The sequence below is a fragment of the Herpailurus yagouaroundi genome, unplaced genomic scaffold, assembly GCF_014898765.1.
Source record: "Herpailurus yagouaroundi ecotype Mexico unplaced genomic scaffold, PumYag 191, whole genome shotgun sequence".
In the NCBI taxonomy this organism is placed as follows: domain Eukaryota; kingdom Metazoa; phylum Chordata; class Mammalia; order Carnivora; family Felidae; genus Herpailurus; species Herpailurus yagouaroundi.
The window spans coordinates 1257036-1281062 of NW_024412422.1; the positions used below are offsets into that span (position 1 = coordinate 1257036).

Below are 24027 nucleotides of genomic sequence, written 5' to 3' on the forward strand. Positions count from 1 at the left end.
AGGGGAGAATGGACTCCAGCCCAAGGGGTTGAGATTCCAGGCTAGTGTATGGCACAGAAAGTGACTCCCCATCACTTTGCTCAGAGAAGTGGAAGTGGGGGGACAGGTCCCAACTGGGCCCCAGAGGCTATAAGAACAGGAGGGGCCCTGGCCCCAGAGTCTGTGCTGGGACAGTCAGATGGGTCACTGGATATTGGGGCCAGCTTTCTAGAGGCATCCTTTGAGCTGAGGTACCGCGTCCCCCACCCCCCAGCTTGGGGCAGGACTCAGGAAGGGAGGGCAAAGCTGGAGACCAGGCAGAACCTCATCGCTGAAAGCCTTGAATGCCAAGGGAAGGAGACTGGGCTTTATCAGGAACAGTGCAGCCGTGGAAAGACTTGAGGAGGATCTGGCATGGGCACTTCCTGGGTCACAGTTAGACACTGGGGAGGGATGACACAGGCAGGCACTGACCAGCTCAGCTTCAATGATAAGGGACAGTACAGCTCTGGGAAGACTAGAACGGCAGGGGCAGCCCTGAAGTCTTCTTGGAGGAAAGGGAATACAGGCCAGGGGCCCGGCGGGCTTCACGGGGCGGGAAGAAGGACTGGGGCCAGACGCTCGTGGTGGAAGGAAAGGAGGGGGTGTGGCTCTGGAGGAGGCCCGACGGACTCGAGCCGGGAAGAGCGCGCTGAGGGCCGTGGACGAGGATGCGGTACGGTCCAGCCGGTTGCGGCCTCGTCCTACCGCGGGCATCGGCCGGGCTCTCAGGCCGGCTCCTCCGATCCCCGATCCCCGGGCCCACTCCGGGCCTCGGTTTCCCCGCGCGGCGGGGCGGGGCGGGGACAGCGCGGGTCTCGAAGCCGCCTGCAGGGGGCGCCCGTGAGCGGCGCGACCGGAGCCCGAGCCCGAGCCCGAGACGCCGCGGAGACAGCGGGAGCCGGCGCGCGAGCTGCAGGTCAGGAGGGGTCTCCGGTCTGGGGTCCCGAGGTCCCGGGCGGGCGGCCGGGTGGCAGGGGACCGTCGGAGGCTGTGGGGTTGGGAGGGACGGGTGGCTCGGGAACCCTCCCCTCAGGGCACCCCGCCGCTCCTACCCTCTCTTCCCGCCGCCCCGAGAGCGAGTTCACAGAGCTGGGGTCCGATCCCTGCCCCGAGGCGGGGGCTGAAATGGCGGGTGCAAGGGCGGCTCAGGCGCGGACGCACGTCCGAAACTCGGTCGAAGAGCGGTGTGCGACCCAACGGGCCGCCCCAAACTGGACCGGAAGGTGCGCACGGGTGGGCGGGGAGGGGAGGGGGCCCGAGAGTGAGGCGGCCCCGGCGGCGGGGCGTGTGGGGCAGGCGTCTGGACCCGCAGGTGACGTGCGGAGAACGTCCGTCGGTCCGTCCAGGCGCCGTTGGCCAGCCCCAGGGCACTCGGCGAACCTTTCCGATGCGGCCGGCTGGGGTGGGCTGGGGGCGCCGAGGTGCGGCCTGAAGGAGGGCGGGTTGGACCCCCGGGGGTGAGAGAGGGCTTCCGCAGGTGGAGAAGCCCGGGGCGGGGACGGCATTCCGGGGAAGGAACGGCGAGGGCAGACGCTCCGCATCCCTAACGCCTGGGGCGCGGCGAGGAGTCTGGAACGCCGGGGCGAGGCAGGCGCGTTCCGGGGACAGTGGTGGCGGGACCCGGACTTAGGGGACCCAGGGGAGGCCGGAGGACGGGCAGGGTGGGTACACGGCTCGGACTGGTCCAGGCCGTCCGCCGGGCTGCTTTGAGCGGAGGTAGGAACGGCGGGAATGGTGGCGGCCCTCGAGGGACTTGGCGCAGGACGGTCCAAAGGATAAACGAGGGGGCCGAGGCCCCGCGGCACAGAGATCTCTGCGTTCTGGCACTGCCAGGCCGCTTTAGATTTTAATTTTTCATACTGTAAAATGGGAAGAAGGTGGAGCCCTAGGGATCTGTTGGGGTTTGAGAAAGAGAAGCTGGGGGGCAGGTCTCCCCATCCCCCATTCCCTAGGACTGGAGTTGTGGCTGGCCCCTGGGAAAGGAGTAGGCTGTCCCTTTGGCCAGCTGTCTCTCACCATCGTAGGGAGCACCCAGGCCCGTTTCCACCCAAAGGGACTGTGCTTGCCTCTGGCCTAGAGCTCAGGCTGCCCTCTTTGGTCTCTGCTGTCCAGCTGCCTGGACTGCCAGCTTCTGCACCCTCCAGAAGACTTCATGTTGCCTCCATTCCCCAACATGGTTGCTCCTGGTTGTCCCGCCGGTGGGGGGGAGGGGGGGGAGGGTCCATGATGGGGAGCTGGGGAGCTCTCTGGAGCGCAGTGGGCCAGGGAGGATGTTGTGGGGTCAGGGGCTCCCTCCTTAGTCCTGCTGTAGCTAATCCTGGAGGCCTTGGGTGGGCTGGGAAGGCTCTGCCCTGTGGGCCAGCTCCCCATTTCGGGTCTCAGCGGGTCTATGACAGGAGCTCCTCACTGTGGCTTGTCCACAGGTAGTGGTGTCAACACCTCCTTGCTCTGTCCTTGTCCTTTAGAGTCCTCATGGTTCTCCCAGTTTCCAGTGTCCCTCTGGCCACTGCCCCTCCATCCCAATCCCCTCAGTGCAGATCAGGTTCTGGGCTAAGCCAGCTTCCTTGTTCATAACCTCAGAGAAGCTGAGGATGGCCCAGATATGGCTGGGAGGAGAGAGGCTTTGGTCCAGGCCAGTCCTGGCCAACCTTTGGGGGCTTACATGTTGCCCTCCCTCATGTTGGTCTGTGAAGTGTAGGCCCCCAACCACACTGTGGTCTTGCCCCCCAGGAGCCCACGGCCCAAGAGAGGCTGGCTTCAAGGGTACCCAATGGACCACAGATTTCGATGCCCAAACCTGGGTTCTGCTCTTGCCTCTTTGGTGCACTTGCTGGGCAGCCTTGGGCAAGTCACTGCCCCCTTAGAATCTGTCTTATTCGTAAAACAAGCATGATGGAATGAACAATGCTTGGTGTACAGGGTTGTGGAGAGTAAATGAGAGATGAGCATGAGAGAGAGGCAAGGCAGACCAGAGGACAGGTTGGGGTCTATGCTTTAGTTAGGGAACAGAGGGAGGCTATTGGCCTTGAGGTGGGGTGGGGGGCACCACAGGGGATCACTGTTGACAGAGGGACATGTGGATTGGAGTTGGCTTGGAGGCAAGCACTTGGTTTCAGGGCATCACACCCTGCAAACAAGCATCTAACTGCATTCCTGAGCTACCTTACCCCAGTGAGCTGGAATAGCCATCCCAACCTTCTTGTGGCGTTTGTCTCATCTGCTGCAACTCAAGCTGGGCACTGAAAGCTGTGCACACGGGAAGCTAAGGGGAGGATGACCAGAGGGATGGCTAGGGCATGAAGTATATGCTGAGAAGGAGTTTGGGGGTGTGTGTCAGGGGCTACTGAGGAGATTGTCAGGTGCTGAGCAGGCAAAAGGAATGAGTCTGAACCCCCAGGGAAGGAGCCTGGGCCCAGGGAAGCATTGGCAGTCACAGAAGGGAGGGGTTACCTCATGGTCTGGACGTTGGAGGGAGTAGTTGGGTTGTGGTGCCTGAGGGCAGTACCCTGGAGGTCTGGGCTGGGGTCAGATGGGGAAGGGAAGTGGGGGATGGATAGGAGCTTGGAGCTGGGATGCAGACAGCACTCCCCCCCCCCCCCCGCCACTCCCCAAGAGACTGCTCATCTTCTGGCCAAGGCCTGGGAGCTCTAGGTGGTAGGGAGGGGCCATTTAGTGGCAAAGATCCCCCAGCCCCCGCCTATAGAATCATGAGAAGGACCCCTGTATTGTGGAGTCCATGGGATCCTTCTGGGGATGGGAAGGTCTAGGTGGAGGGGAAGACCAGCTGCCTCTCACTCCAGCCGGGGGCAGATGGGAGCTGGGTGCTCCAGCTTTCCAGGACTCCCTCAGGCCCCTGAGCCGCACAGAGGCTGTTGTCTTTGCCTGGACTCTCTTCCCTCCCTGCTCCCTCACTTCCCTGTCCTCCAAGTCCAGCCCAATCGGCCCCTCCTCTGGGAAACCATCCACAGTGCTTTGGGCCCTCTTCTGCAGGACAGTCCTGTTTCAGAAGTTGCTGGGCAGGGGCTGGTGCTGCTCCCACTTCTGCTGCTGCTACACCCACCAGCCCAGCTATCACTTGGGAGGAAAGGCTGCCTTAATGTACCAGGGAGAGGCAGGCAGCACCACTCTGGTGCCTCTCCTAGTATCTGGGCTGGTGGTCTCTGTCTGCCCATCCATCACAGGGGCATTCACCTCTGGCTCCTCAGTGGACTTTGCAAATTGTGGGGGTGGGGGGCACCTCATGGAACGAGGAGCAGTGGCAGAGCCGTGTGGCATCTGGGCCAGCCCACAGGCCATGCTGCAGTTGGTTTACCCTCTCCCTTCAGCCTCCAGGGCTGCATCATCATGCCTTCATTCCAGGGACCCCAGAAGTGGGTCTGCCTCCCTCCCATCCTCCACTTTCTGGGCAGCTCCTGCCCTCCAACAGGCCAGCCTTCTCCCAGGGCCCCACCCCAGGCCCACTAGGGCCATCTAGGAACCTCCCCGCCTCCCCTCACCCCCACCCCACATCTCTTTCTGGCATCATAGTGCCTGTCATCCTACCATTAGAGGGTTCTTTTCAGGGAGGTGTGGGTGCTATGCACTTCCCAGGGTGCTGTCTCATAGGAGCATCGGTACAGAAGGGAAGACTCTGCTCAGGATCTCAAGGAATGTGGGATGGAGCAGGAGTGGGATCCCACCTGAGCTCCTTCCACCACAGAGTGGGCACCCAGCACCTTGTGTGTGGGGTGACCTCTTGGAGGGAGGCCATCAGATGCAGCAGAGAGGGCTGGGCAGGGGCTGGTGCTGCTCAGCCCAGAGAGGGTGAATGGCCACCTCAGGCTGGGAAGATGCAGTCTCTCCAGTACCTGGCCTGGACATTCGGGGATGGCAGACGAACTCTGGGCCCCCTGTGGGGAGAAAGGAGCTGTGGCAAGGCCCTGTGGCCCCAGGGGCTGGTGCTGCGGAGGCTGCTCTAGGGGGGCTAGACTCAGTGCAGGAAACTGGCTCTCCACCCGGCTGGTTCCTGCACACATCCTGCCCTCCCAGAGCTGAGAACAGCAGCCACATGGAGGGCCTGTGGGAGAGGGGGGTACCACTGGATGCCTGCCTGATACTTTGGGCCGAGCCTGTACCATGTTCCTGAAGTTATCCTGCAGGGAGGGAAGTGGGGAGGCAAGAGGCACCGGTGCTCCACGGCTTTCCTCCAGGCAGCACCGGAAGACACTGGTCCCGCTCCAGTTGATGGGGCTTGATAGGTCCCAGGGCCCTGGGGTTCTGGGAGGCTTGTGCCCAGGCTTGGGCCACTCCAAACACCAGTCATGACAGAGCTAGCGGAGGGCGTGTGGTTGGCAGCAGGAGCTAAGCTGCCTGTCTAGCTATTTCTTCTTTCCTTGTTGCTCTCTGCACGCTCACTGAGCTCCCATTAGACAGATGTCCATACTTCTTTCTCAATTTACCTTCTGTGTCTGTCAACTGTATCTCCTGCTGGGCTTCGTGTCTTTGTGAAGTTCCTGTGATAATACCTCAGGGCTGATCATTCCTCAGATCCCCAGTTGTCTCTTCAATTGTGTACATGCTTGAAGTGCATCGTGTTGATGGTGTTCTCTTTCTCATTCCCTTGACTTTTCATTTTGGGGACCTTATATTCTTTCTTGCTCATATTCATTCACCTGTTCTTGTTTCGCTTTTGCCAGTCAAGCCATAAGTTCTCCTTCTTGTTTATGGGTGCTATTCCTTTTTTCATCTCTTTGAAGACCCTAAATGTCTTTGAAAAACATTATTAGATTATGACCTTCACCTCTTCCAGAATGAATGAAACTCCATATTCAGGGTGCTGCTGCTTTATCTTTCTTAGCTTGAGCTTTTCTCCTGTGCTTTGAAATTGTGGCTTACAGGGTCATCTTAAGTGGGAATGGAGGCCCTGGAGACAGGGAGTGACCTGCACACTAAGGCAGCAGCTGGCTCTCAGCACACTCTCCTGGGACAGTTCCTCCTTCCAGGTCCCCTGCTGTAGGCTCAGGACCTTGCTAAGGCCAGGCTCAGTAGCACGTGGCACAGAGCTCCCTGTGATCCAGCAGTTGGGATGCTGCATGGCACAGGGTAGGCATTTGTATAACATTTGCTATGAGGAAGTAGTGGAAGAGACACAGGTTAGGATTCTGGAGCCCAGGAATGGGCCAAGCATGGTTATGCCAGGTCTGAGTCCCTACACTTGGCTTAGTTTATTGCCCTTAGCAGCACCCAGGAGCAGAGGTGCAGGGTCCTGCCTGGAAGGCAGGTTCTGGGGTGTACAGCCACCATCTGGGCATGTGTACAGAAAGCCTCACTAGTCTGACTTACAAGGAGCCAGAAGTGGGCCAGGAAATATGTGGGTTTTGATTAAATGGAGTTTTAATTAAAATGGCCAGGTTGGTGGGGATAAGAAGGAAGGCCAGAAGCAGCAGCAGTTTTGAGTCTGACTCCTGGGAATCCTGGGAGCTGTCCTTTCAAGGCTTATCATGCACATTCCCCAACATGTGTCTCTAGTTTATATGGGACAGCTTCTGCCCTCTGCCCTGTCCCCAAAGAAGGATAATCACAGGGAAATATTACATTATTAACATTTAATTTCCCCTCCTGGCTAGCAACAAATGACTCAAGAATTAGAGTCAGCAGAGAGGGATAGGAAATTGTCAGATCCTGGCTCCGCCCCTGGCCCCCTCCCCTTGGGCCTCCAACCTTCCTGTCACTCTAGGAGGCCTCAGAAGGGAGGGAAGCAGAGAGGGGCCAGCAGGCCCCAAGAAATCTTCCTGCTTCTGTGTTTATTATGGGCATTTCCCTCCGCTCTATTTCACCCTTTTATGCTCTTGGTATCTGTAAGAATGGGAGAGGTTGTTAATCTCTTTGGGACTTAGCTTCCTCATCTGTAAAATGGGGCTCATGGGGCCAGTGAGAACACAGATGACCGCAATGTCCCTGTGCCCTCACATCATGAGCTCCCAAGCAGGCTGCACAAGCTAAGAAGGTCTGCGTAGAGTCTCGGCATCCAGGGAGAGCGCAGGGTGTGGTGGCTTAGTGGCGGCTGGAACCTAGTGGCATAGGGTCTCTCGAGTTGTGTTAATTGCCATTTCCTGTCAGTGATACATACATTAGTAGCTTGAAATTGGCCATATGGGGAGCATTTATACCATGAACGTCTGGCAAAGGCCACAAGTTAGGATGCCCCCACCTCCCAGACTGATTTGCCCACCTATGGCTGGGAAGCTCCCAACCTTCCCACAAAATAGCTCCAGTAGGAGGCTGTGCAGCCTTCTCCCTGCCTTGTCTGCCCCCTGGTGCCTTGAGCTCCACTGATGAGGGCAGTGAGAGTTGAGAGCAGCAGCTAAGCTGCTTGGGGCCAGCACTCTGGTTTGACAGATGCCCAGGTTTCCTGTGAGGCCAGGCCAGTCTCACCCCAGGATGTGCTGGCAGCAGCTAGAAGAGCCTGCAGAAATGCTGTAGGAAGGGCAGATGGGCAACTAGATGTGCAAGGAGGCAGCCTTTTAGGACTCAGGGGCATTAGGTGTGCCTTTAGCCCCTTGCAAGACTGATGTGGGTAGGAGGATCGGTGACCACTAAGATCCATTGCATCCAGTGAGATTGGGAAGGTGCCCCAGGCATGGTGGGCAGTAGAAAGGTAGCTTCAGTTTGGTCAGGAAGAGTGTTGGTCCCAGGTGCTGTTCAACATGAGGGCCCATGGCACAGAGGGTGGTGGTAGGGAGACCCTGAGGACTGGGCATATGTAGGCAGGTACCCAGGGCTGCCAAGAGAGCCTCACCTAACAGAGGGCTGGGTTAGGCCCCTTGAAGGTCCTTCCACTCCGGGCAGCCTGGCTCATGGAGGCAGCCTGGCATCCAGGACGGGTGCTGGTGGTGTGACCCCATCAGTAGGGCTCAGGGCATTGGGGCAGGACAGCCTGGCTCCACAGAAATGTGATACGTATTTGGGTTAGGTGGATTGTTGGTGATCCCACCTCATCTTCCCCCAGGCCAGGTGCCCTCTGAATCTGGACAGTGGTCTGGGGCCAAGTCATGCTTCTAGCCTGGGTTGGTCTGATTGGCAGAGGCTGTGGTGCCTCTGAATGCAAATTCCCCTGGAGAGGTTGAAGTCTGGGTAAGAAGGGTGGCAGGTGATGGTTAGGCGGCTAGGAGAGCAGGCGGCTCACTGGTAGGAGGAGGTAGGGTTCCCTAAGGCTCCCTTGGCCTGGACAGTGGCCTGCTGCTAGTGCTGGGCCTGGGAGGCCCCTAGGAGGGAAGTAGTTCAGGGCCTGTCACTTCCCTTCTGGAGAATAAAAACAAGACCCTAGACACACGGCTTCTGCAGCTGGGGGTGGGGTAGGGGGGGTCCCTGGTGAATGCTGTCTTAGGCTATAGGCCAGGAGCACCAAGGGACACTCTGTGGCCAGGGATAGCACCAGGAGACTTGGTCTGATCCTCCTCTGCCAGTGACATGCTTTATGAGCAGCTGGCTGGCAAGTACCCTGTGTATAGCAGGGCCCTGAGATTCATTCATGGTCTCTTGGTGGTGGGCCCCTGCCAGGCCTGAGAGAAGCCATTGGGCTGGCTGCAAGAACCCCCCCATTTTTCAAGCACTTTGCCTCCTCTTCTCTGTCCTGCTTCCTGGTGTTGCGTGCTCCATTGGAGCCTCCTAGTGGGCATAGGGAATACCCCTTGGATATAGTTCCAGCTGCCTGAAGCACACAGGAGTCAGAAGGAAACTTGGTGTTCATCTGTTGCAGCCTGGCCCCTTGAACATGGCCAGGGACGACGAGTGACCTTCTCCCAAGATCACCAGCCCTGCTCTATCCCTTGTGTCCTGGAGGAGTGAGGGAGGATGCAGTTTCCTGAGCCCAAGTGTGGGAAGCTGAAGGGCAGCTTTGGGCCTCTTGTCTCCATGCAGGCAGCAGTTGCCGCCCATGTGCACCTAGGGCCCTGTGAAGGCCCAGAACGGGAGGAGTAGGTTGACTTGGCATGAGGGGACACCACTGGGCAGCACATGTGAGCATGATAAGGTGGGGGCAGAGGCTGTGGGGAGGGGCCCCTAGGCTGGTAGGGGATATGGAGACCATTTCACAAGCTCAAGGGTGAACACTAGGGGTTTGGGCTGGGGGAAACCAAGACCTCTACTTCTGCTTGTGCTTCTCAGGAGGGTCAGCAATTCCTTACATTTCTATGACATTTTCACTCTGGGGGAGCCCTTTAAGATCTGTTTATTTCCTTCTCATAGAATCATGAGTGAGAGCTGAAATGACCCCCAGAGGCTATCTGGGGTCCAATCTCCTCACTGTATCAATGAGGAAACTGAGGCCTAGAAAAAAAAAACATCCTTGCCTGCAGTTCCCCAGGAAGTCCTGGCTGAGCACCCTGCCTTCTGCACAGCACCAAACTGAATTCAGTCTGTCCTGGCATCAGCCAGGCAGAGGAGCAGGTTGGGGAGCGGGCGTGGGAGGAGGGAGGGGGGGGAGGTGAGGCGGTTCCCTTGCCCAGATGTGCAGTCAGCTGGCAGGGGCTGCTGAGGAGCGGGCTCCCTTGGTGACTGCTCCTCCACACTGTGCAGCATCACCAGCAAGGGCAGGGGGGCTTAGCTGCCAGCAGTGGAAGACAGGACAAGATGGACCACCCAGGTCCTTCCAGATTGGAACTCTAGGCCTGCTCCTTAACCTAGCAGCTTAGGCAGGTGCTGGTAGTTCCCAGGAAGAGCTCTTGGGGGATGGAGCAGACTGAAGCTGGCTGAGAGAGAAGGTAGGTGGACCTGGGAGAGTCCAAGGGGGTGAGGGGGCCTTTCTGGAAGGGTCATGGGGGTGGCAGTGAGCTCAGGGACCCAGGAGACTGGCAGGGCTGCCACAAAAGGCTTGAGAAGCTGAGCATGGGGTGGGGGTGGGGGCAACACAAGTGACTTAACTTTAAAAAGATTCCTGGCTCCCCTAGAAAAAACAAGGACTGAGGCTGACCCCCAGCCCTCTGTGTCCAGGGTGGGAGGGGCAGGGCACAGTGGGCTGTTCTCAGGCTAATGCCTGGCCTGCAGGGAGGGCATTGGTAAGCTGGGGCTGAGGGCTACCTCTGGGAATCTTCAGCTTTTCCCTCTCTGCCCATGGTCCAGCTCCTCACAAGGCTTCTCCCTTGGCAGGTGCCTCGGGGACTGTGAAGCCGAGCTGAGCCAAGATGCTGCCGGAGCCCCTGAAGAGGGTCTGGTTTCTGGAGACTCAGAGTTGGCTCTGAAACAGTCCTTGGGGAGCCCCCCCCCCCCCGCTTGCCTGCAGGGACGCTCTTGGCTCCTGTGAAGAAGGGGCTCAGGGGCCTGGGCAGGGCCAGCTGCACTGCAGCGATGGACCGTGAGCTGGCCTGGCCCGTGTCCTTGCTGACCCTGCCTGTCTGCGGCCATGCCCACCATGGGCTCCTGGGTGTACATCATGGTGGAGCTGGCAATTGCTGTGCTGGCCATCCTCGGCAATGTGCTGGTGTGCTGGGCTGTGTGGCTGAACAGCAACCTACAGAACGTCACCAACTACTTTGTGGTGTCACTGGCGGCAGCCGACATTGCTGTGGGAGTCCTCGCTATCCCCTTCGCCATCACCATCAGCACAGGGTTTTGTGCTGCCTGCCATAATTGCCTCTTCTTCGCCTGCTTTGTCCTGGTCCTCACACAGAGCTCCATCTTCAGCCTCCTGGCCATCGCCATTGACCGCTACATCGCCATCCGCATCCCACTCCGGTGAGCTGGGGGCTGTGGGCGGTGGGCTGCCCATATTCTCTTCTCTGGCATGCCTCATGCTGAGGTTCACATCTATGAAAAGGCTGCCTGTACCAAGGTCTGGTCTGCGCCAAGCCAGGGCCAGGGTGAACCTGGGGTTAGGATTTAGTCTGTGATGTCTGTGTGTTGAGCTGAGGACAGGGTCATGGGGCTCAGTCTGGGGCTGCCCAGGGCTTGGCACATGGCCAGAAATCATGCCAATCTAGCTGATCCCTGTGGGCACAAGGCACCCTGGCCCTCCCCAGTCTTCCCCAGCCTATTTGGTTGAGGCTGCTGCTCTTTGACTGTGGCAGATGTGTGTGGCCCAGGCCTGGGTGGTGCATCTGGGCCATTTTCTCACACAGCATGATGCTGGGGCGGGGCAGGGCACCACGGGAAACCACAGGCCCTCAGAACCAGAAACCCGCCTGCCTGCCTGCCCTAACTCCTCTGGGCCAGCCACACAGTGTGGACATTAGGAAAATGACCCAGAGAGGGGAAGTGACTTGGCTGAATGCCACAGTGAGTCACTTAGACCTATATGCAAATTCTGTGCTCCTCAGGTCAGCAAGTACTGATGGTCTTAGAGACAGCCTGTGTGCTCAGCTAGTGGAAAGGGGTTTTTGTGAAGTGACTTCAGCTATGTATTGTGTAAATGAAGACTTTCCCGAGGCTGAGTTTATTTAACGTGGCCTCCACCTACCACAGATGAAACTAGGAAGTAGGTCCCTCCCTCTCTCCTCCCCCCAAGGTGGGGGGAGTGGTGAGGGGCAGGAGAACCTCCTGCCCCACCTCCTTGACCCTCTATCTGGGAGCTGGGTTCCACAGCCTGGGTGGCTGCAGACCCTGAGGGAGGTCTCAGAGGACCAGGGTACCTGGCCCTGTAGTGAATTCTCCCAAACAAGTGAAGTGCCTGCCTCCAGAGTAACCCTCAGCAGCCCCATGCTGGCAGAGTGCACCCCAGCTGGAAAGAGGAGCAGGCTCAATGAGCAAATGGAAATTTAGAGTGTCAAACCAAGGGGGCCCTTAGAGGTCATTTCCTCTCATCTTCTAGATGGAAAAATGAGGCTCAGAAAAGGGAGCCAGCCCTCAGGGCCACACAATGAGTTGGTAGCACAGTTGGGACTAGGCCTAGGAAGAAATGTGACTTGTCACCCACTGTGACTCCAGTCTTTGGGGAACAGGGCAGCCCTGGTCTCCCAGACCTACTCCCAGGAATAGGTGGCCACTCCTGTCACCTGGGCTCTAAGGGGGAAGAAGGCACCCTCATCATGCTGCTCAAGTGAAGGGCCCCACGTGGCCCTATAGGATGCTCTAGTCTCAGGAGAGCCTAGGACTCTTGCCAAAGAGGAGACTCTAGCCAGTCTTAATATAGGACTAGTCTGATAGTGCAGAGCAGAGTTCAGAGTCCAGGCTCCCTGAGGAACGCTCAGAACACGGGGTCCCAGGTGGACTAGAAGGCAGAGAATTGGTGTCTACTTAAGGAGCCAAGCTGAGCATGGGCTGGGCCTGGGCCAGCCCTGGTAGGAACATTCAGTGGGGAAGCAGAGACCTCACTTTCACTTCCTTCCCTGATTCAAAGGGCAACGGCATCCTAAGGAGAGATCAGGGCTCAGTTGCAAGGGTCTTGGCTTCTTTTTCTTATCTCTCTCTTTGTTAAGAGTCAAGAGAATGATTCCTGATGTAGGAGGATGGGACGTGCTGTGTGACCATAAAAAGTCAGCTGTCTCTCCCTGGGCCCATTTCCTCATCTATAAAAGGGGATAGGCCTTTCTGTCCTTCTAAGCTCACAAAGGTGTTGTGAGGGTCCAGTGAACAGATGGGCGTGGTGAGGCCCCTGGGTGGGAAGGTTGGTGGGATGGAGCAAGTGGGGATTCAGCCCATTCTTGAGCTGCTGGAGATTCAGAATGGATCCTGGACCTGCCCTGCCCCATCTGTATCACCAATACCTATGATCTTCAGAGCAGGACCTAGTTCCACCGAGACTTGGCTGTTTGAGCATTGCTTGATAAAGCCTTGGAGGGGTCAGCCTGGATCTCTTGGATCTGGGAGCCATTAGGGATGAGGATGATGGTACTTATCTCCTACCTCAGGCAGAGAGCTTCACAGTTGCCCAAGGATGTTAGCACAGTTTCTCCTTTGATCTTCACAGCCTAGCACTGTGGCCAGGGAAGACGTGATGACCCTGTGTTACTCATGGGGAGGCTACAGCAGGAGAAAGAAAAGTCTCTCGTGACTTGGGGGACATCAGGGCCCTTCACAAAGTTCCAGACTCCCTTGGGTCTTTCCACTTACCTATTCCTCAAGGGCCCTGGGCTGGGGACAGCAAGGTGCACAAAGGTGTCCAGGTAGGGGCTCCTGAGAGCAAGATGGGTACAAGAGGGAATGACGTGAAGGCAAATGAGAACCCAGAGCTCCTGGCAGATCTGGAGCCACTGCCTGACTCAGGCTGCCTTTTCTGCCTCCCCCACATTCCCTGCCAGCTGGGAATCTCGCTGCCTCTGCATGCTGTTTCCTGCTCCACTCTGGAGGTCCATTTGGCTACTCTGAGGTGTCCATTCTCTGACTGCTGCCCTGGATGCCTAGCCCTAGGCCTGCATCACTCACCATTAATTTATTTCTCTCTCCTTCTTTCCTTCTTCCTTTCCTTTCTCCCCATCTCTCTTTCTTTTGTTAAAAGGATTCAGTTTCAGAAAAATCTGTGCTCCTTCCCAAGTACAGGGACCTTTGGTGGGCTAGGGCAGGGCCTAGTCAGGAATCCAGTGAGAAGCAGCCTGGCCAAAGGCAGAGATGGGAGCTCTTGGTGTCCCTGGAGGAAGACAGAAAGCCCAGAGTGAGAGACAAAGGTTTTCATATCCTAGGGGACTTCTGCGCCCCTTGTCTCCTGCCTCTCACATTATTAACCCCTAGTGAGTGCTCGCTCTCCTTGGGAAACGGACTACATGTGGGGCAGCAGTTGATGCAAAGACCTGAATTGTATGTGGTGAATCACTGCCTGGGGACAAAAACCCCCTGGCTTGTAAAGAAGGTAGGATCAGGGCTCCCAGGAGGAGGTAACTCTGGATGGGTCTTGCAGGATGGATATGAGTAGGCCAAGCCTAGACAAAGGCCACAAAGAAGGAAGGACCATGTGGGCCTTGGAACAGGAGAAGTGACAGAGACAGAAGAACAGGAGGGCAGGGAGGGTGTGAGGCTAGCTCAGGCCTGCCTATGCTCAGAAGGGAGTTTGGGTTTCACCCATGCATCAATGGGTGTTCAGTTCTTAGATCACTGGCTCCTTTAGACAACTTAGGAAAGCTCCGCCTTCTCTCAGTGTAAGGAAAATGCACATGAAGCCCCACTTAGAATTGTGGGTGGTATTCTTGGATCATAGAATGAGTCTCCAACATGGGTGATGGGAAGTCCCCAGGAAGGGGCACCTGTGAGCTGAAAGATGCAGGGATACAAAGGCACCTCCAAATGTGGCAGGCAGCACTCTGGCACCTGCTTCCTGTGACACCTCTGGGCTCCCCCAAATGGCAGAGTGTTGTTGTGCTGGATACCTCTGGCACCCCTTCCACTGGACAGTGTGTCTGGGCCCTAGGAGGTCAAGATGTGATTGCCATAAGTCAGAGACATAGCCCAAGGGGATGCCCCTGGGCCAGGCTATGGCTTGGCTGTTGTTCTATTTGGGCCCTAATGCTGTTCCAGTTCCCCAGGGGCCTGGGTCCAGAGCGCTCAGCCTAAAGGCTTTTCTTCTGAATAATAAAACTAATCTGTTTGATGTTTCTCTGTGTGTGTGTGTGTGTGTGTGTGTGTGTGTTTAATAAGTTATTACCTGCACATACTAAAACATTAAAAAAGAACAACAGAGTATATGGTGAAAAACTGTCTCTTTTGTCCGCCGCCCTACCTTCAGTTATCTTCCTGGAAGGCAGTGTTGAGAATCTGCCCAGAGATATTCTTTGCAGGCATAGTCAAGTGCTATTAATGTATGTTTGTTTCTGTCCTCACAAGGGGCTTTCTTTTTAAAATGCAGTGCCAGACTTCTGCTCATGGGTTTCCTTGTCCATAAAAGCAGACAACTGGACAGACCAGGGATTTTCAAACTGTCCCCGGAAGCCTTTGGTCTGGGCCTGGGTGTCCCCACCAACTCATTCATTCAGTGAATATTAAGCTGCCTCCCTTCCTCAGCAGCCTCCTTCTGTGATTGCCTGGGAATGCGGGCAAGAAGGTCAGCTGCTAGAGGACAATTTGAAAACCCCCAAAGCAGGTGGCTTCCAGGGTCCTCTACACCATCTCTACACCATCTGCTCCTGCCTGGTTGCCTCAAATGATAGGAAGCTCACTTTGCCTGAGGCAGCCCATTTCTTGTGTGAACAGCTTAGCTGAGAAGTTCTTACTTACCCCAGTTCACAGTCCACCCCCCTGTAATTCCCACCCACGGATTATACATTCTGCCCTCATGGGACTGTGCTCACAGGCCCTGGATTCTTAGTTCCATTTTGCAAATGAGGAAACTGAGGCTCAGAGATGCAGAGTGACAGAACATGGCAAAACAGGAATGCACTAGCACTGGAACTCAGGGAGGGATACCCTTTTCTCAGGAAAAATACCAACATTAAAATAGCTTCCTATTCAATAAGATTATATAAATTATAATTAGCAGAGTACAAAAACAGTGCCCGGCACACAGCAAGTGCTGTGTAAGTATTAAATGGAAAAAGAAAGAAAAAGAAAAAACCTAAGACTTTGTGTTTGAGGCTCCAGAATAGGAAACAGGGCCATGTAGGCTCTCTGTGGCTTGGTGGAAGTGAGCAAGTCCATGACCCTCCTCCTGTTGCAAGCACCCAAGCCCCTGCTAAATGGGGCTGAGGGGTTCCTGGGAGTGGCCCTGTCCAGTTATTCTTTGGATTCAAAACTGACATAGATTCAGAACTGACAGACTTACCTTGGCCCGAGTTGCCTCTGGGCTCCTGAAATGTCCATGGTAAGTCCATTCCTCTCCTTAGGCTTCAGTTTTTCCATCTATAAAATGAGGCAGTTGGATTAGATAAGAGGTCAGAGGCCACAAGACTTTATCCCCCTTTATTTGAATTTGTTGACAAAATTTAAACCACAGGCGATTTCACCTAGAAAATCAGCTCCTCAGCCCCGTCTGAGGTCTGGCAGCACTGGAAGCACATTGTGCATAAGCGGCCAGGGGCTGAGCAGCGTCAACTGTCTCTTATACAGACAATAAATGCCCTGCCAGCCTGCCTCACACATTTGTTACCTGTAGGCCCATGTGTGCCACCCATGGACTAGTTTCTGTGGATGTTTCCAATTCTGGAAATTAAGGAAAGCACATTTTTCCTTGGCACCTGCTGTGTGTTGCTTTCTTAGTGCTGGCAGTACAGTGATGGATGCAGGAAAGCCCTGTCCCAAAGGGGCCCCCTACCTCAGGGGCCCAGATGGAGTAGGGATTTGGTGCACTTGGGTAGAAAACTTCTTTGGGAAGGTATCTAGTCTGAACATAAAGGATGGATAGGGTTTACCAGGTAGAGGGGAGGGCAGTCTGGTGTTACCAGAATCAAAACCATTAAACAAATGGTGATCTCTCAGAGATCACTGAGGTCACCTTCTTCAGTCAGAGATAATTTTTTGATTGCCCATTCTTTAAGTAAAATCTATGCCACCGGAGCATCTGGTTGGCTCAGTTGGTTGAGTGTCTGACTCTTGATTTTGGCTCAGGGCATGACCCCGCACTGAGTGTGAAGCCTGCTTAAGATTCTCTCTCCCCTTCTGCCCCTCTCCCCAGCGTGTGTGTGTGTGTGTGTGTGTGTGTGTGTCTAAAAAAAGAAAAAAAAAGACAAGATTCTCTCTCTCCCACTCTAAAAACAAACATCTATGCCACCTTTTCTATGGACTTGGGGCCAGCTTTCTGGCTGGCAGATCAGGTCACACTTGGAGTCTGGGACTGCATCTGGCTGTTTAGTCCTGAGTGATTTCAGTCAGATTACTTTTCCTCCTTGGACCTCAGTACCTCATGCAATTCTTTCCTCTTAAATGTTAAGACATATCAATCTCATGTCTCTCCAGAGGGCTGTGGGTGAATCTGGAAGGCAGAGAGGTTATTTGACCCAGGACCTCCACGACTCCCTCCTCCCCTCTGTGCCACCTCTCCTTGAGGGCTTTCTGGAGACCCTATGTCAAGTGGGGAAGGAAGAGCATGGAGTACAAGAGACATGAATCGCCTACAAGTCTGATGTGGCTGGTTCTGCCCCCGGCCAATGAGTGTACCCTCCTGGCTTATTCCCACTTTTAAGGAAAGCTTACTCTAGCATCAACTAAGACTAACGTGGAGGTGATAAGTTCTCTCACTTATTAAGTCCCTCAAAGAGAACGGAGTCTGAGGACTACTTTTAATACTATTTGGTAACCATCTGAATGTCTATGCAGTGGTTTCCTTTCCAGGGGGCCGGCTCTCCTGTTTCCTGCTGTGGGAAAAGGCAAGGGCTTGGGCCTCCACTGAACAGAGGAGGATAGTGAGGCTAGGAGGCAGGAAGTGAGTGGTCCAAAACCTTACAGTCAGCAGATCAGGCCCAGGTGCCTCTCTGGGTTTCTGACTCTTAGCCTCTCCTTGTCTTGGTTTCTCAGATATCTGATGCTGGTCTCCTTTCCCCAGGTACAATGGCTTGGTGACTGGCACAAGGGCCAAAGGCATCATTGCAGTCTGCTGGGTGCTGTCATTTGCCATTGGCTTGACTCCCATGTTGGGCTGGAACAACTGCAGCCAGCCGAAGGAGGGCAAAAACCACTCACAGGGCTGTGGGGAGGGCCAGGTAGCCTGTCTCTTCGAGGATGTGGTTCCCATGAACTACATGGTGTACTACAACTTCTTTGCTTGTGTCCTGGTGCCCCTGCTGCTCATGCTGGGTGTCTACTTGCGGATCTTCCTGGCTGCTCGGCGACAGCTGAAGCAGATGGAGAGCCAGCCTCTGCCGGGGGAGCGGACTCGGTCCACGCTGCAGAAGGAGGTCCATGCTGCCAAGTCGCTGGCCATCATTGTGGGGCTCTTTGCCCTCTGCTGGCTTCCCCTGCACATCATCAACTGCTTTACCTTCTTCTGCCCAGAGTGTAACCATGCCCCGCTCTGGCTCATGTACCTGACCATCATCCTCTCCCACACCAATTCCGTTGTGAATCCCTTCATCTATGCCTACCGCATCCGTGAGTTCCGCCAGACCTTCCGCAAGATCATTCGCAGCCATATCCTGAGGCGACGGGAGCCCTTCAAGGCAGGCGGCACCAGTGCCCGGGCCTTGGCAGCTCATGGCAGTGATGGAGAGCAGATCAGCCTTCGCCTCAATGGTCATCCTCCTGGGGTGTGGGCCAATGGCAGTGCCCCCCATCCTGAGCGGCGGCCCAATGGCTATGCCCTGGGGTTGGTGAGTGGAGGGAGTGCCCACGAGTCCCATGGGGACATGGCCCTCCCAGATGTGGAGCTCCTCAGCCATGAGCTCAAGGGAGCATGCCCAGAGTCCCCTGGCCTTGAGGGACCCCTGGCCCAGGATGGAGCAGGAGTGTCCTGATGATCCACTGAGTTTGCCCTTTCCTCCAGGAAGGAAATCTTTCTCTTTGGTGGATGGAACCAGTCACGTTGGGAGAAGAATGAATGTGCCTGGAGACCCTTCTTGTGGCCAGTTCCCACTTTGGACTGAGAGGAGAGTACCCTGGCTGGAGCAGCATGAGGCCCAGCAGGAAGGGTTTGGAGTCCGAGGAAGCAGACATTTCATGTTGGGAGGCCCTGCATCAGGTCAGGGCCACGGCATCAGAACATCTTGGCTGGGCAGGGCCCAGTACCCCACTCGAAGCATCTAGAAATACCACCCTAACTTCACAGAGCAGCTGTGGCAGAGCAGGCTGGCTAGCCCTAAGGCTGGGGGTGACTCCAACAGACCCCCCTAATCACATACACACCACCCTCCCGAGACTTTCCAAGGGTTCAGGAGCTGCTGTGCCCAGAGGTGGCGTGTTTTTGTTTTTGTTTTTTCCAGGAGAAAATGTTAAAACTGAAGAAATCCCCCTTTTTTTTTTTTTTTTTTTTTTTAAATCATCTTCCTTCCCTGGTTGCTGGGTCTGTTGTTGGTCTTGCTGCTAACCTGGCCTCAGAGGTCAGCCCAGGGAGTCCCAGGCAGCTCTCACTGGCTGCCATGAGCTGCCATGCACTTCTTACCCCATCAGTCCCAGGGCCATTTCTTAAGGCCACAGAGCTGGGCTCAAGGACAGGGAGTTGTAATGGAATGGTGTCAGACTGTGGGCTTAAGGGAGGAGGTGGGGACTGGCCCACCATGGGGTGTGCCTGGGTAGCTCAGAGCTGCCCAGTTAGAGGCCCTATCTAACTGCCTTTCCTTCTGAAGGGAATGTTTTTTTCTGAGATAAAATAAAAATGAGCCATGTTGTGTTTTAAACTTGTCCAATGAGAATGGTGTCTGAGTTCCTTTCCCCATTCCATAGCCAGGCCTGGCACACACATATATGGGTGTGTATTGCATGTGTGAGAGAGTATGTGCATCTGTGCAGACAGACAGTCTGCCTGCCTGGGGATGCCTCCACAGCCTCCCATCTTCCAAGGGAAAAGGCTATCTGGATATGCACCAGAATCTAAATGCCCACGAGCAGCCCCCAGACCTGTGTTCCTGTGAGAGAGGGGCTGTGGGAGGAAGGACTCTTTCCCCAGCTGCCCTCCCTCTAGAGAGGGACCCTTCTATCCCTAGGCACTTCCTCAGTGTGGGGTGTGGCTCCTCCCTCCCACATTGTCCACTGAGAGCAGTGCCCTACTCTCCCCCACGCCCTGCTCTACCCCTTAGCTGAGAGGCCACAAAGGGATCTGGAAAGGCTCAACTGCCTTCCCCTGGAGTTACCCCACCTCCTATTCCCAGTGAAGAAACCTATAAGGAGTGTTAGAACTTCACAGGTAATCCTCACACAGCCCTGGGAGCCCCATTTTACAGATGACTAAACAACTTCTTTTGAACAGATAAGTACTTGCTCCAGGTCACACAGCTAGTAAGTAGCAGAAATGAACTTAAAAACCCAGGTTTGACTATGAAATTCATGCTCTTATGATGAACTATTTCAACCAAAGCAAAAAGTATGAAATGATACCAGGTTCCCACCACTCTGCTCAAGAAATGAAACATTACAACTACAGTGGAAGCATCTGATCCCTCCCCATTTCATTACCCTGCTGCCTATACCTGGAAACAATCACTTTCCTAGGATTTCATTTTGTTCCACTGCACATCTTTATATTTTTATAAGTATACTTATAAGTACACACTGCATATGTAAGTATTCCTAAACCAACACAGATTTGCTTAGCTATTTACTGTTACATCAATCAGAGGTCCTCTAGACTGGCTGCCCAGAAGAGACACTTAAGGCACTTTGAAAAGCACAAAAGCCTGACCCCTTGCCCCAGACATACTGAGTGGATCCAGGCAGCACTAGTTCCCTAAGGATTCTTATGGACAGCCAGGGCTAAGCAGCACTGAAATAGATGCACAAGCCCATCCTTGTCCATGCCAGCTTGGACATGCCTCCTCTCTCCTACACACTTTGGTCTGTGCTATGGGCTGAGGGTGGATCAGTGACCTGGGCTGTGCCTAAGAGACCAGGAGCATGGATGCTGTTGGTCCTCATGACCAGTTGGTGGGAAGAGGCCAGAAAGAGAACCATAAAGGTAGAGAAGGAAAAACACTATCTCTCCTGTCTTTACTGAGGCTTCTTGGGAACTGAGCTTTGGGTGCTGAACTACATGGGTGCAGGCTTTAGGGCTGGGGAGGGACAGGAACAGAGGCTCAGGAAGAGCTCCCAGGTACAAGTGATCTCCAGAGCCCAGACAATTTGACCTCCTCGGGTCCCCATAGGGCCCAGTATCCCACCTCCATACCACCCCATGCAGGCTCCCACTGTGAGTCATGCCTAGAGTATAAGAGCACATGTGGAGACATGAACAGATACATGTGTCACTCCCTGACCATAGAGAATACATGTGTGCACATGCAGACATACACATCGGAAAAGTCTTTTTCAACCAAAGTAGGTGCCCACAGCAGCAGAAGGTAGATTTGAAGCCTGGCCCAGCCTTGTGGAGTGCAGATGTGTGTCTGCCCTGGGCCAGGCTGCTGGGGGTACTACCAGGGCTTCTCTGAGCCCTACAGCTCTGTCCAAGGGCCCTTCTGCCTAATCAGTGCTCTGCCCAAAGGGCTATGGGTAGATGGCATGCTTCATTCAGACACAAGGATCCTGAGCACAAGGATCCCATCACAGAACCTATTCTTGTGATGGCCCCAGCCCTCTCCATGGCAGGAAGGGCTAGGGGTCCCAGAGAAGGCTATGGGCAGAAGCCTGGTTCAGGCAGGGTTCTGGCTCATCATCACTGGCCCTCATGAGAGACAGGCTCTCTGGAAGGTTCCTCTTTCCTTCCTCCACTTACCACTCTGCTTAAAACCCTACCTTTGTGGCTCTCTCCATTTGTATTAAAGTCCTTTCCTCTGGGAGACCTCACACAAAATGCTCTGGACTCCAGAGAACTGCTTGAGAATTGAGGCAGAGCCTCAATTCTAGGTGTGCTGACAAGGGGCAAGCTCCAGTGACAAATCACAGCAGGGCAGGGATAAGGGGCAGCCTGGAGAGCTGTAAGAGGAAATGAAGAGTAAGAGGAAATTAATGATGATGCCCCCTGGATACTTGGCTGGGATGTGACATCCCAGAGCTGCAATCCAGCATCCCAGAGCTGGGACCATGGCCTTCTTTTCAACTGTGGTGGGGAAACAGGAACCAGGGACTCTCAGAAGCCAATTGCCCAGGGAGTGGGAAATACCTGCCCCCATGCTTGGGGCTGAAGGAACAAGGTGTCAGGATGGCACTCTGTGCCTAGAATGCAGCTCCTATCCTGTCATGCCATATAGCACCAGGCATGGCCACTCCAGTGGGCACCACCCTGAGATCCTGTGCTGGGTCCAAGTGCTGTCTGAGCCTGGTGACACCCCTCTGAGATGCAAGAGGTTATATAGGTGGGGACTGAGGTTTGCTGTAAGACAAACCACTCCCTCCCAGGCCTTTACTTACTTTGAAAAGTGGACAGTGCTCTATAAGAGTGTCTGATTATCACCTCTCCCCACTCCCCACACTAGCCCCTCCTCTGTTCCTAGGCACCCCTCACTGCAGCTGTCACTCATCATTAGCAGTAACTGTCACTGTTGGGACAGCCCCTGTCAGGTTGCAGAGCCAGGAGGGGGCAGGAGAATGTCAGATGACTCAGACAACCTCAAAGGAGAGGGATGGACACACAGAACACAGAGCTTAGGTATGGAAGTACCGTTCTAGATGCTCTGCTCTGACCTTTCTTTTGCCAGAGGAGGAGAAAGAGCACCTCAGTAGGGCTTCCCCCTAAGCCCCCCTGTCCTCCCACCAGTCAGGCTTGGAGAAGGGCTGGATGCAGAGAGAGTCCAGGCGGAGGGTGTCGTCAGCATGAGGCTGGGCAAGTGACAGGTAAGACTGACCCAGTGTCCTCTGACGGAGGGATTTTCTCCCACCAATGGAAAAGACTTTGCATGGAATCATCCACAGTTCTTTGCCTTGCCCAAAGGAAGTGTGTGTGTGTGTGTGTGTGTGTGTGCACGTGCGTGCGTGTGCACGTGTGTGTGATTTTGCAGAATCAGCCATCAGACTAGCACCTAATGACCAGCTAAGTTCTCAGCAAGAGCTCGGTTAGGACAGAGCAGGCTAGAACTTGAACTCCATTTCCTGACTCTATGCTCCCTTCTCAACCACTTAATGAGCACCTACTGATGAATGCTGAGCCTGGGAGGCAGACGCAGAGGTGCACAGGGAGCCAACAACCAACTAAGGAAACTAAGCTAGATGCAGCCTTTCAGGGCAGCAGGAGGTAAGGGCCATGAGTGGGACACAAGCTCTGGGAGTTCAGGGGAGGAACAAGTTTCATCCAATTGGGGAAGCAGGCAGTTGAAATCGTGTTAGACTTTTAAAGGCCAGCGGTCAACTCCAGGGCTCGTAATTTCAAGGTGTTCAGTGGGAGATAAGAACAAGAAGCAGCTGAGTAAATGTGCGCCTGATTTACATCTGCCTACACAGAGGCAATTTTCAAGTTAAAATGTTGTCAGAGGGTTGTCACAGTTTTGATCTTTCCTTTCTGTTCTTTCTCAATCCACCCACATTTTCTAGTTGGGTTGGGAAGGGGTGTGAGGGGGACAGAGCCTGGTTTAGATTCAGAGATTTTTGGAATGGTTAAAGTTAGATGGGACTTTAAAAAATGATCTAGTTTTCTCTTAGGAAAATTCAGGCCCAGAATGCAATGTCACAACTGTTCTGTCAGTTTCAGAACCTTCAGGGAGATTAGAAAGAGCAGGTCAAGAGTTCTGCAGTCATCCCCAGGCTATCTCTTGGTATTGCAGCTTCATTCTCTTTTCTGCCTAGTTCAGAAATGCCAAATAATCCCTCCGCTTGCTCCTTCCAACTTCCACCCTGCTCCACTGAGCTCTAATGGGGACTCAGCACCAGCCTCTACCCTGGGCTTGCTGTTGACTTCCTTTCTATGGGCAAGTCACTCTCTGAGCTGCCATGCCCACTTTCAGATAAAACGTGATAGTGAATGTGAAAGTGCTTTGGAAGGTAGATATGACATAAATGCCCAGGGTTGTTATTAGTACAGTAACAAAAGCATTCTCAGTTCAGAAAACATAAGAGGGCAAGCAATTCCTCAAGAATCCAGTGTTCATGATACTAGAGTAGAAAGGAGGCCAGAAGGGAAGAAAGATGGAAGGAAAAAAAAAAAGGGCTGCTTACCTGGTTTCTATACTCTGCTAACTGACTTTGCCCAGCTATCACCAGATGAAGAAATGTGGTAAATGTGAATTTAAACCAGGCACCTGGAAGTCAGCCTATGGTGTCCATGGGGCCCAGGAAGTAGGTGTGGGAACTGGCAAATGACTAAGGCAGGGGGCACTGACTATGGATCATTTGCTGTCTTGAGCCCTATCCTGTTCCATATTTTTATTAAAGTCTTAAATCCAGAGGAACTGGGGCTTATCAAAGAGGTGAACAGAGAAGGGATATAGTAAATGTCTACGCTGACAGAATCAGAATTCAAAATTACATCAGGGGGCCAGAACTGATAAAACTGAGAAAAAAGTCAGTGTAAAGTCCTACAATGAGTTAGAAAAAGCAAATGTACAGGGAGAAGACATCAATCAGTTTGTGTCAGAACAACATGAACATTTCAGCTGCTAA

The 24027-nt window shown here is 54.5% G+C and overlaps 1 protein-coding gene and 1 long non-coding RNA gene across 7 annotated transcripts in view; one reads left to right on the plus strand and one right to left on the minus strand.

The window, feature by feature from the left end:
• Positions 1-590: 590 nt before the first annotated feature.
• On the plus strand, positions 591-19190 carry ADORA2A (adenosine A2a receptor). Of its 5 annotated transcripts, none has more exons than XM_040443547.1 (5): positions 875-937; positions 9247-9447; positions 9577-9761; positions 10147-10731; positions 17396-19190. In XM_040443547.1, exons 4-5 carry the CDS (start codon positions 10400-10402, stop codon positions 18300-18302), a joined length of 1239 nt encoding a protein of 412 aa, XP_040299481.1. In that variant the 5' UTR covers positions 875-937; positions 9247-9447; positions 9577-9761; positions 10147-10399; the 3' UTR covers positions 18303-19190. The 5 variants fall into 5 exon arrangements, with proteins under 5 accessions (XP_040299483.1, XP_040299481.1, XP_040299482.1 ...); XM_040443550.1 differs by lacking the exon at positions 875-937 and having other exon boundaries at positions 9193-9447; positions 17396-18158; positions 18332-19190; XM_040443546.1 differs by lacking the exon at positions 875-937 and having other exon boundaries at positions 9193-9447.
• LOC121010151 (uncharacterized) overlaps positions 10726-24027 on the minus strand; it is a 54091-nt gene continuing 40789 nt past the window's right edge. The window contains exons 3-5 of one of the 2 annotated variants that reach the window (XR_005781023.1): positions 15680-15756; positions 13045-13107; positions 10726-12954 (exon numbers count right to left, since the gene is read on the minus strand). This is a non-coding gene — a long non-coding RNA (uncharacterized LOC121010151). Of the gene's footprint in view, positions 13108-15679; positions 15757-24027 lie in introns of both variants that reach the window. The other variant, XR_005781022.1, reaches the window with a different exon arrangement.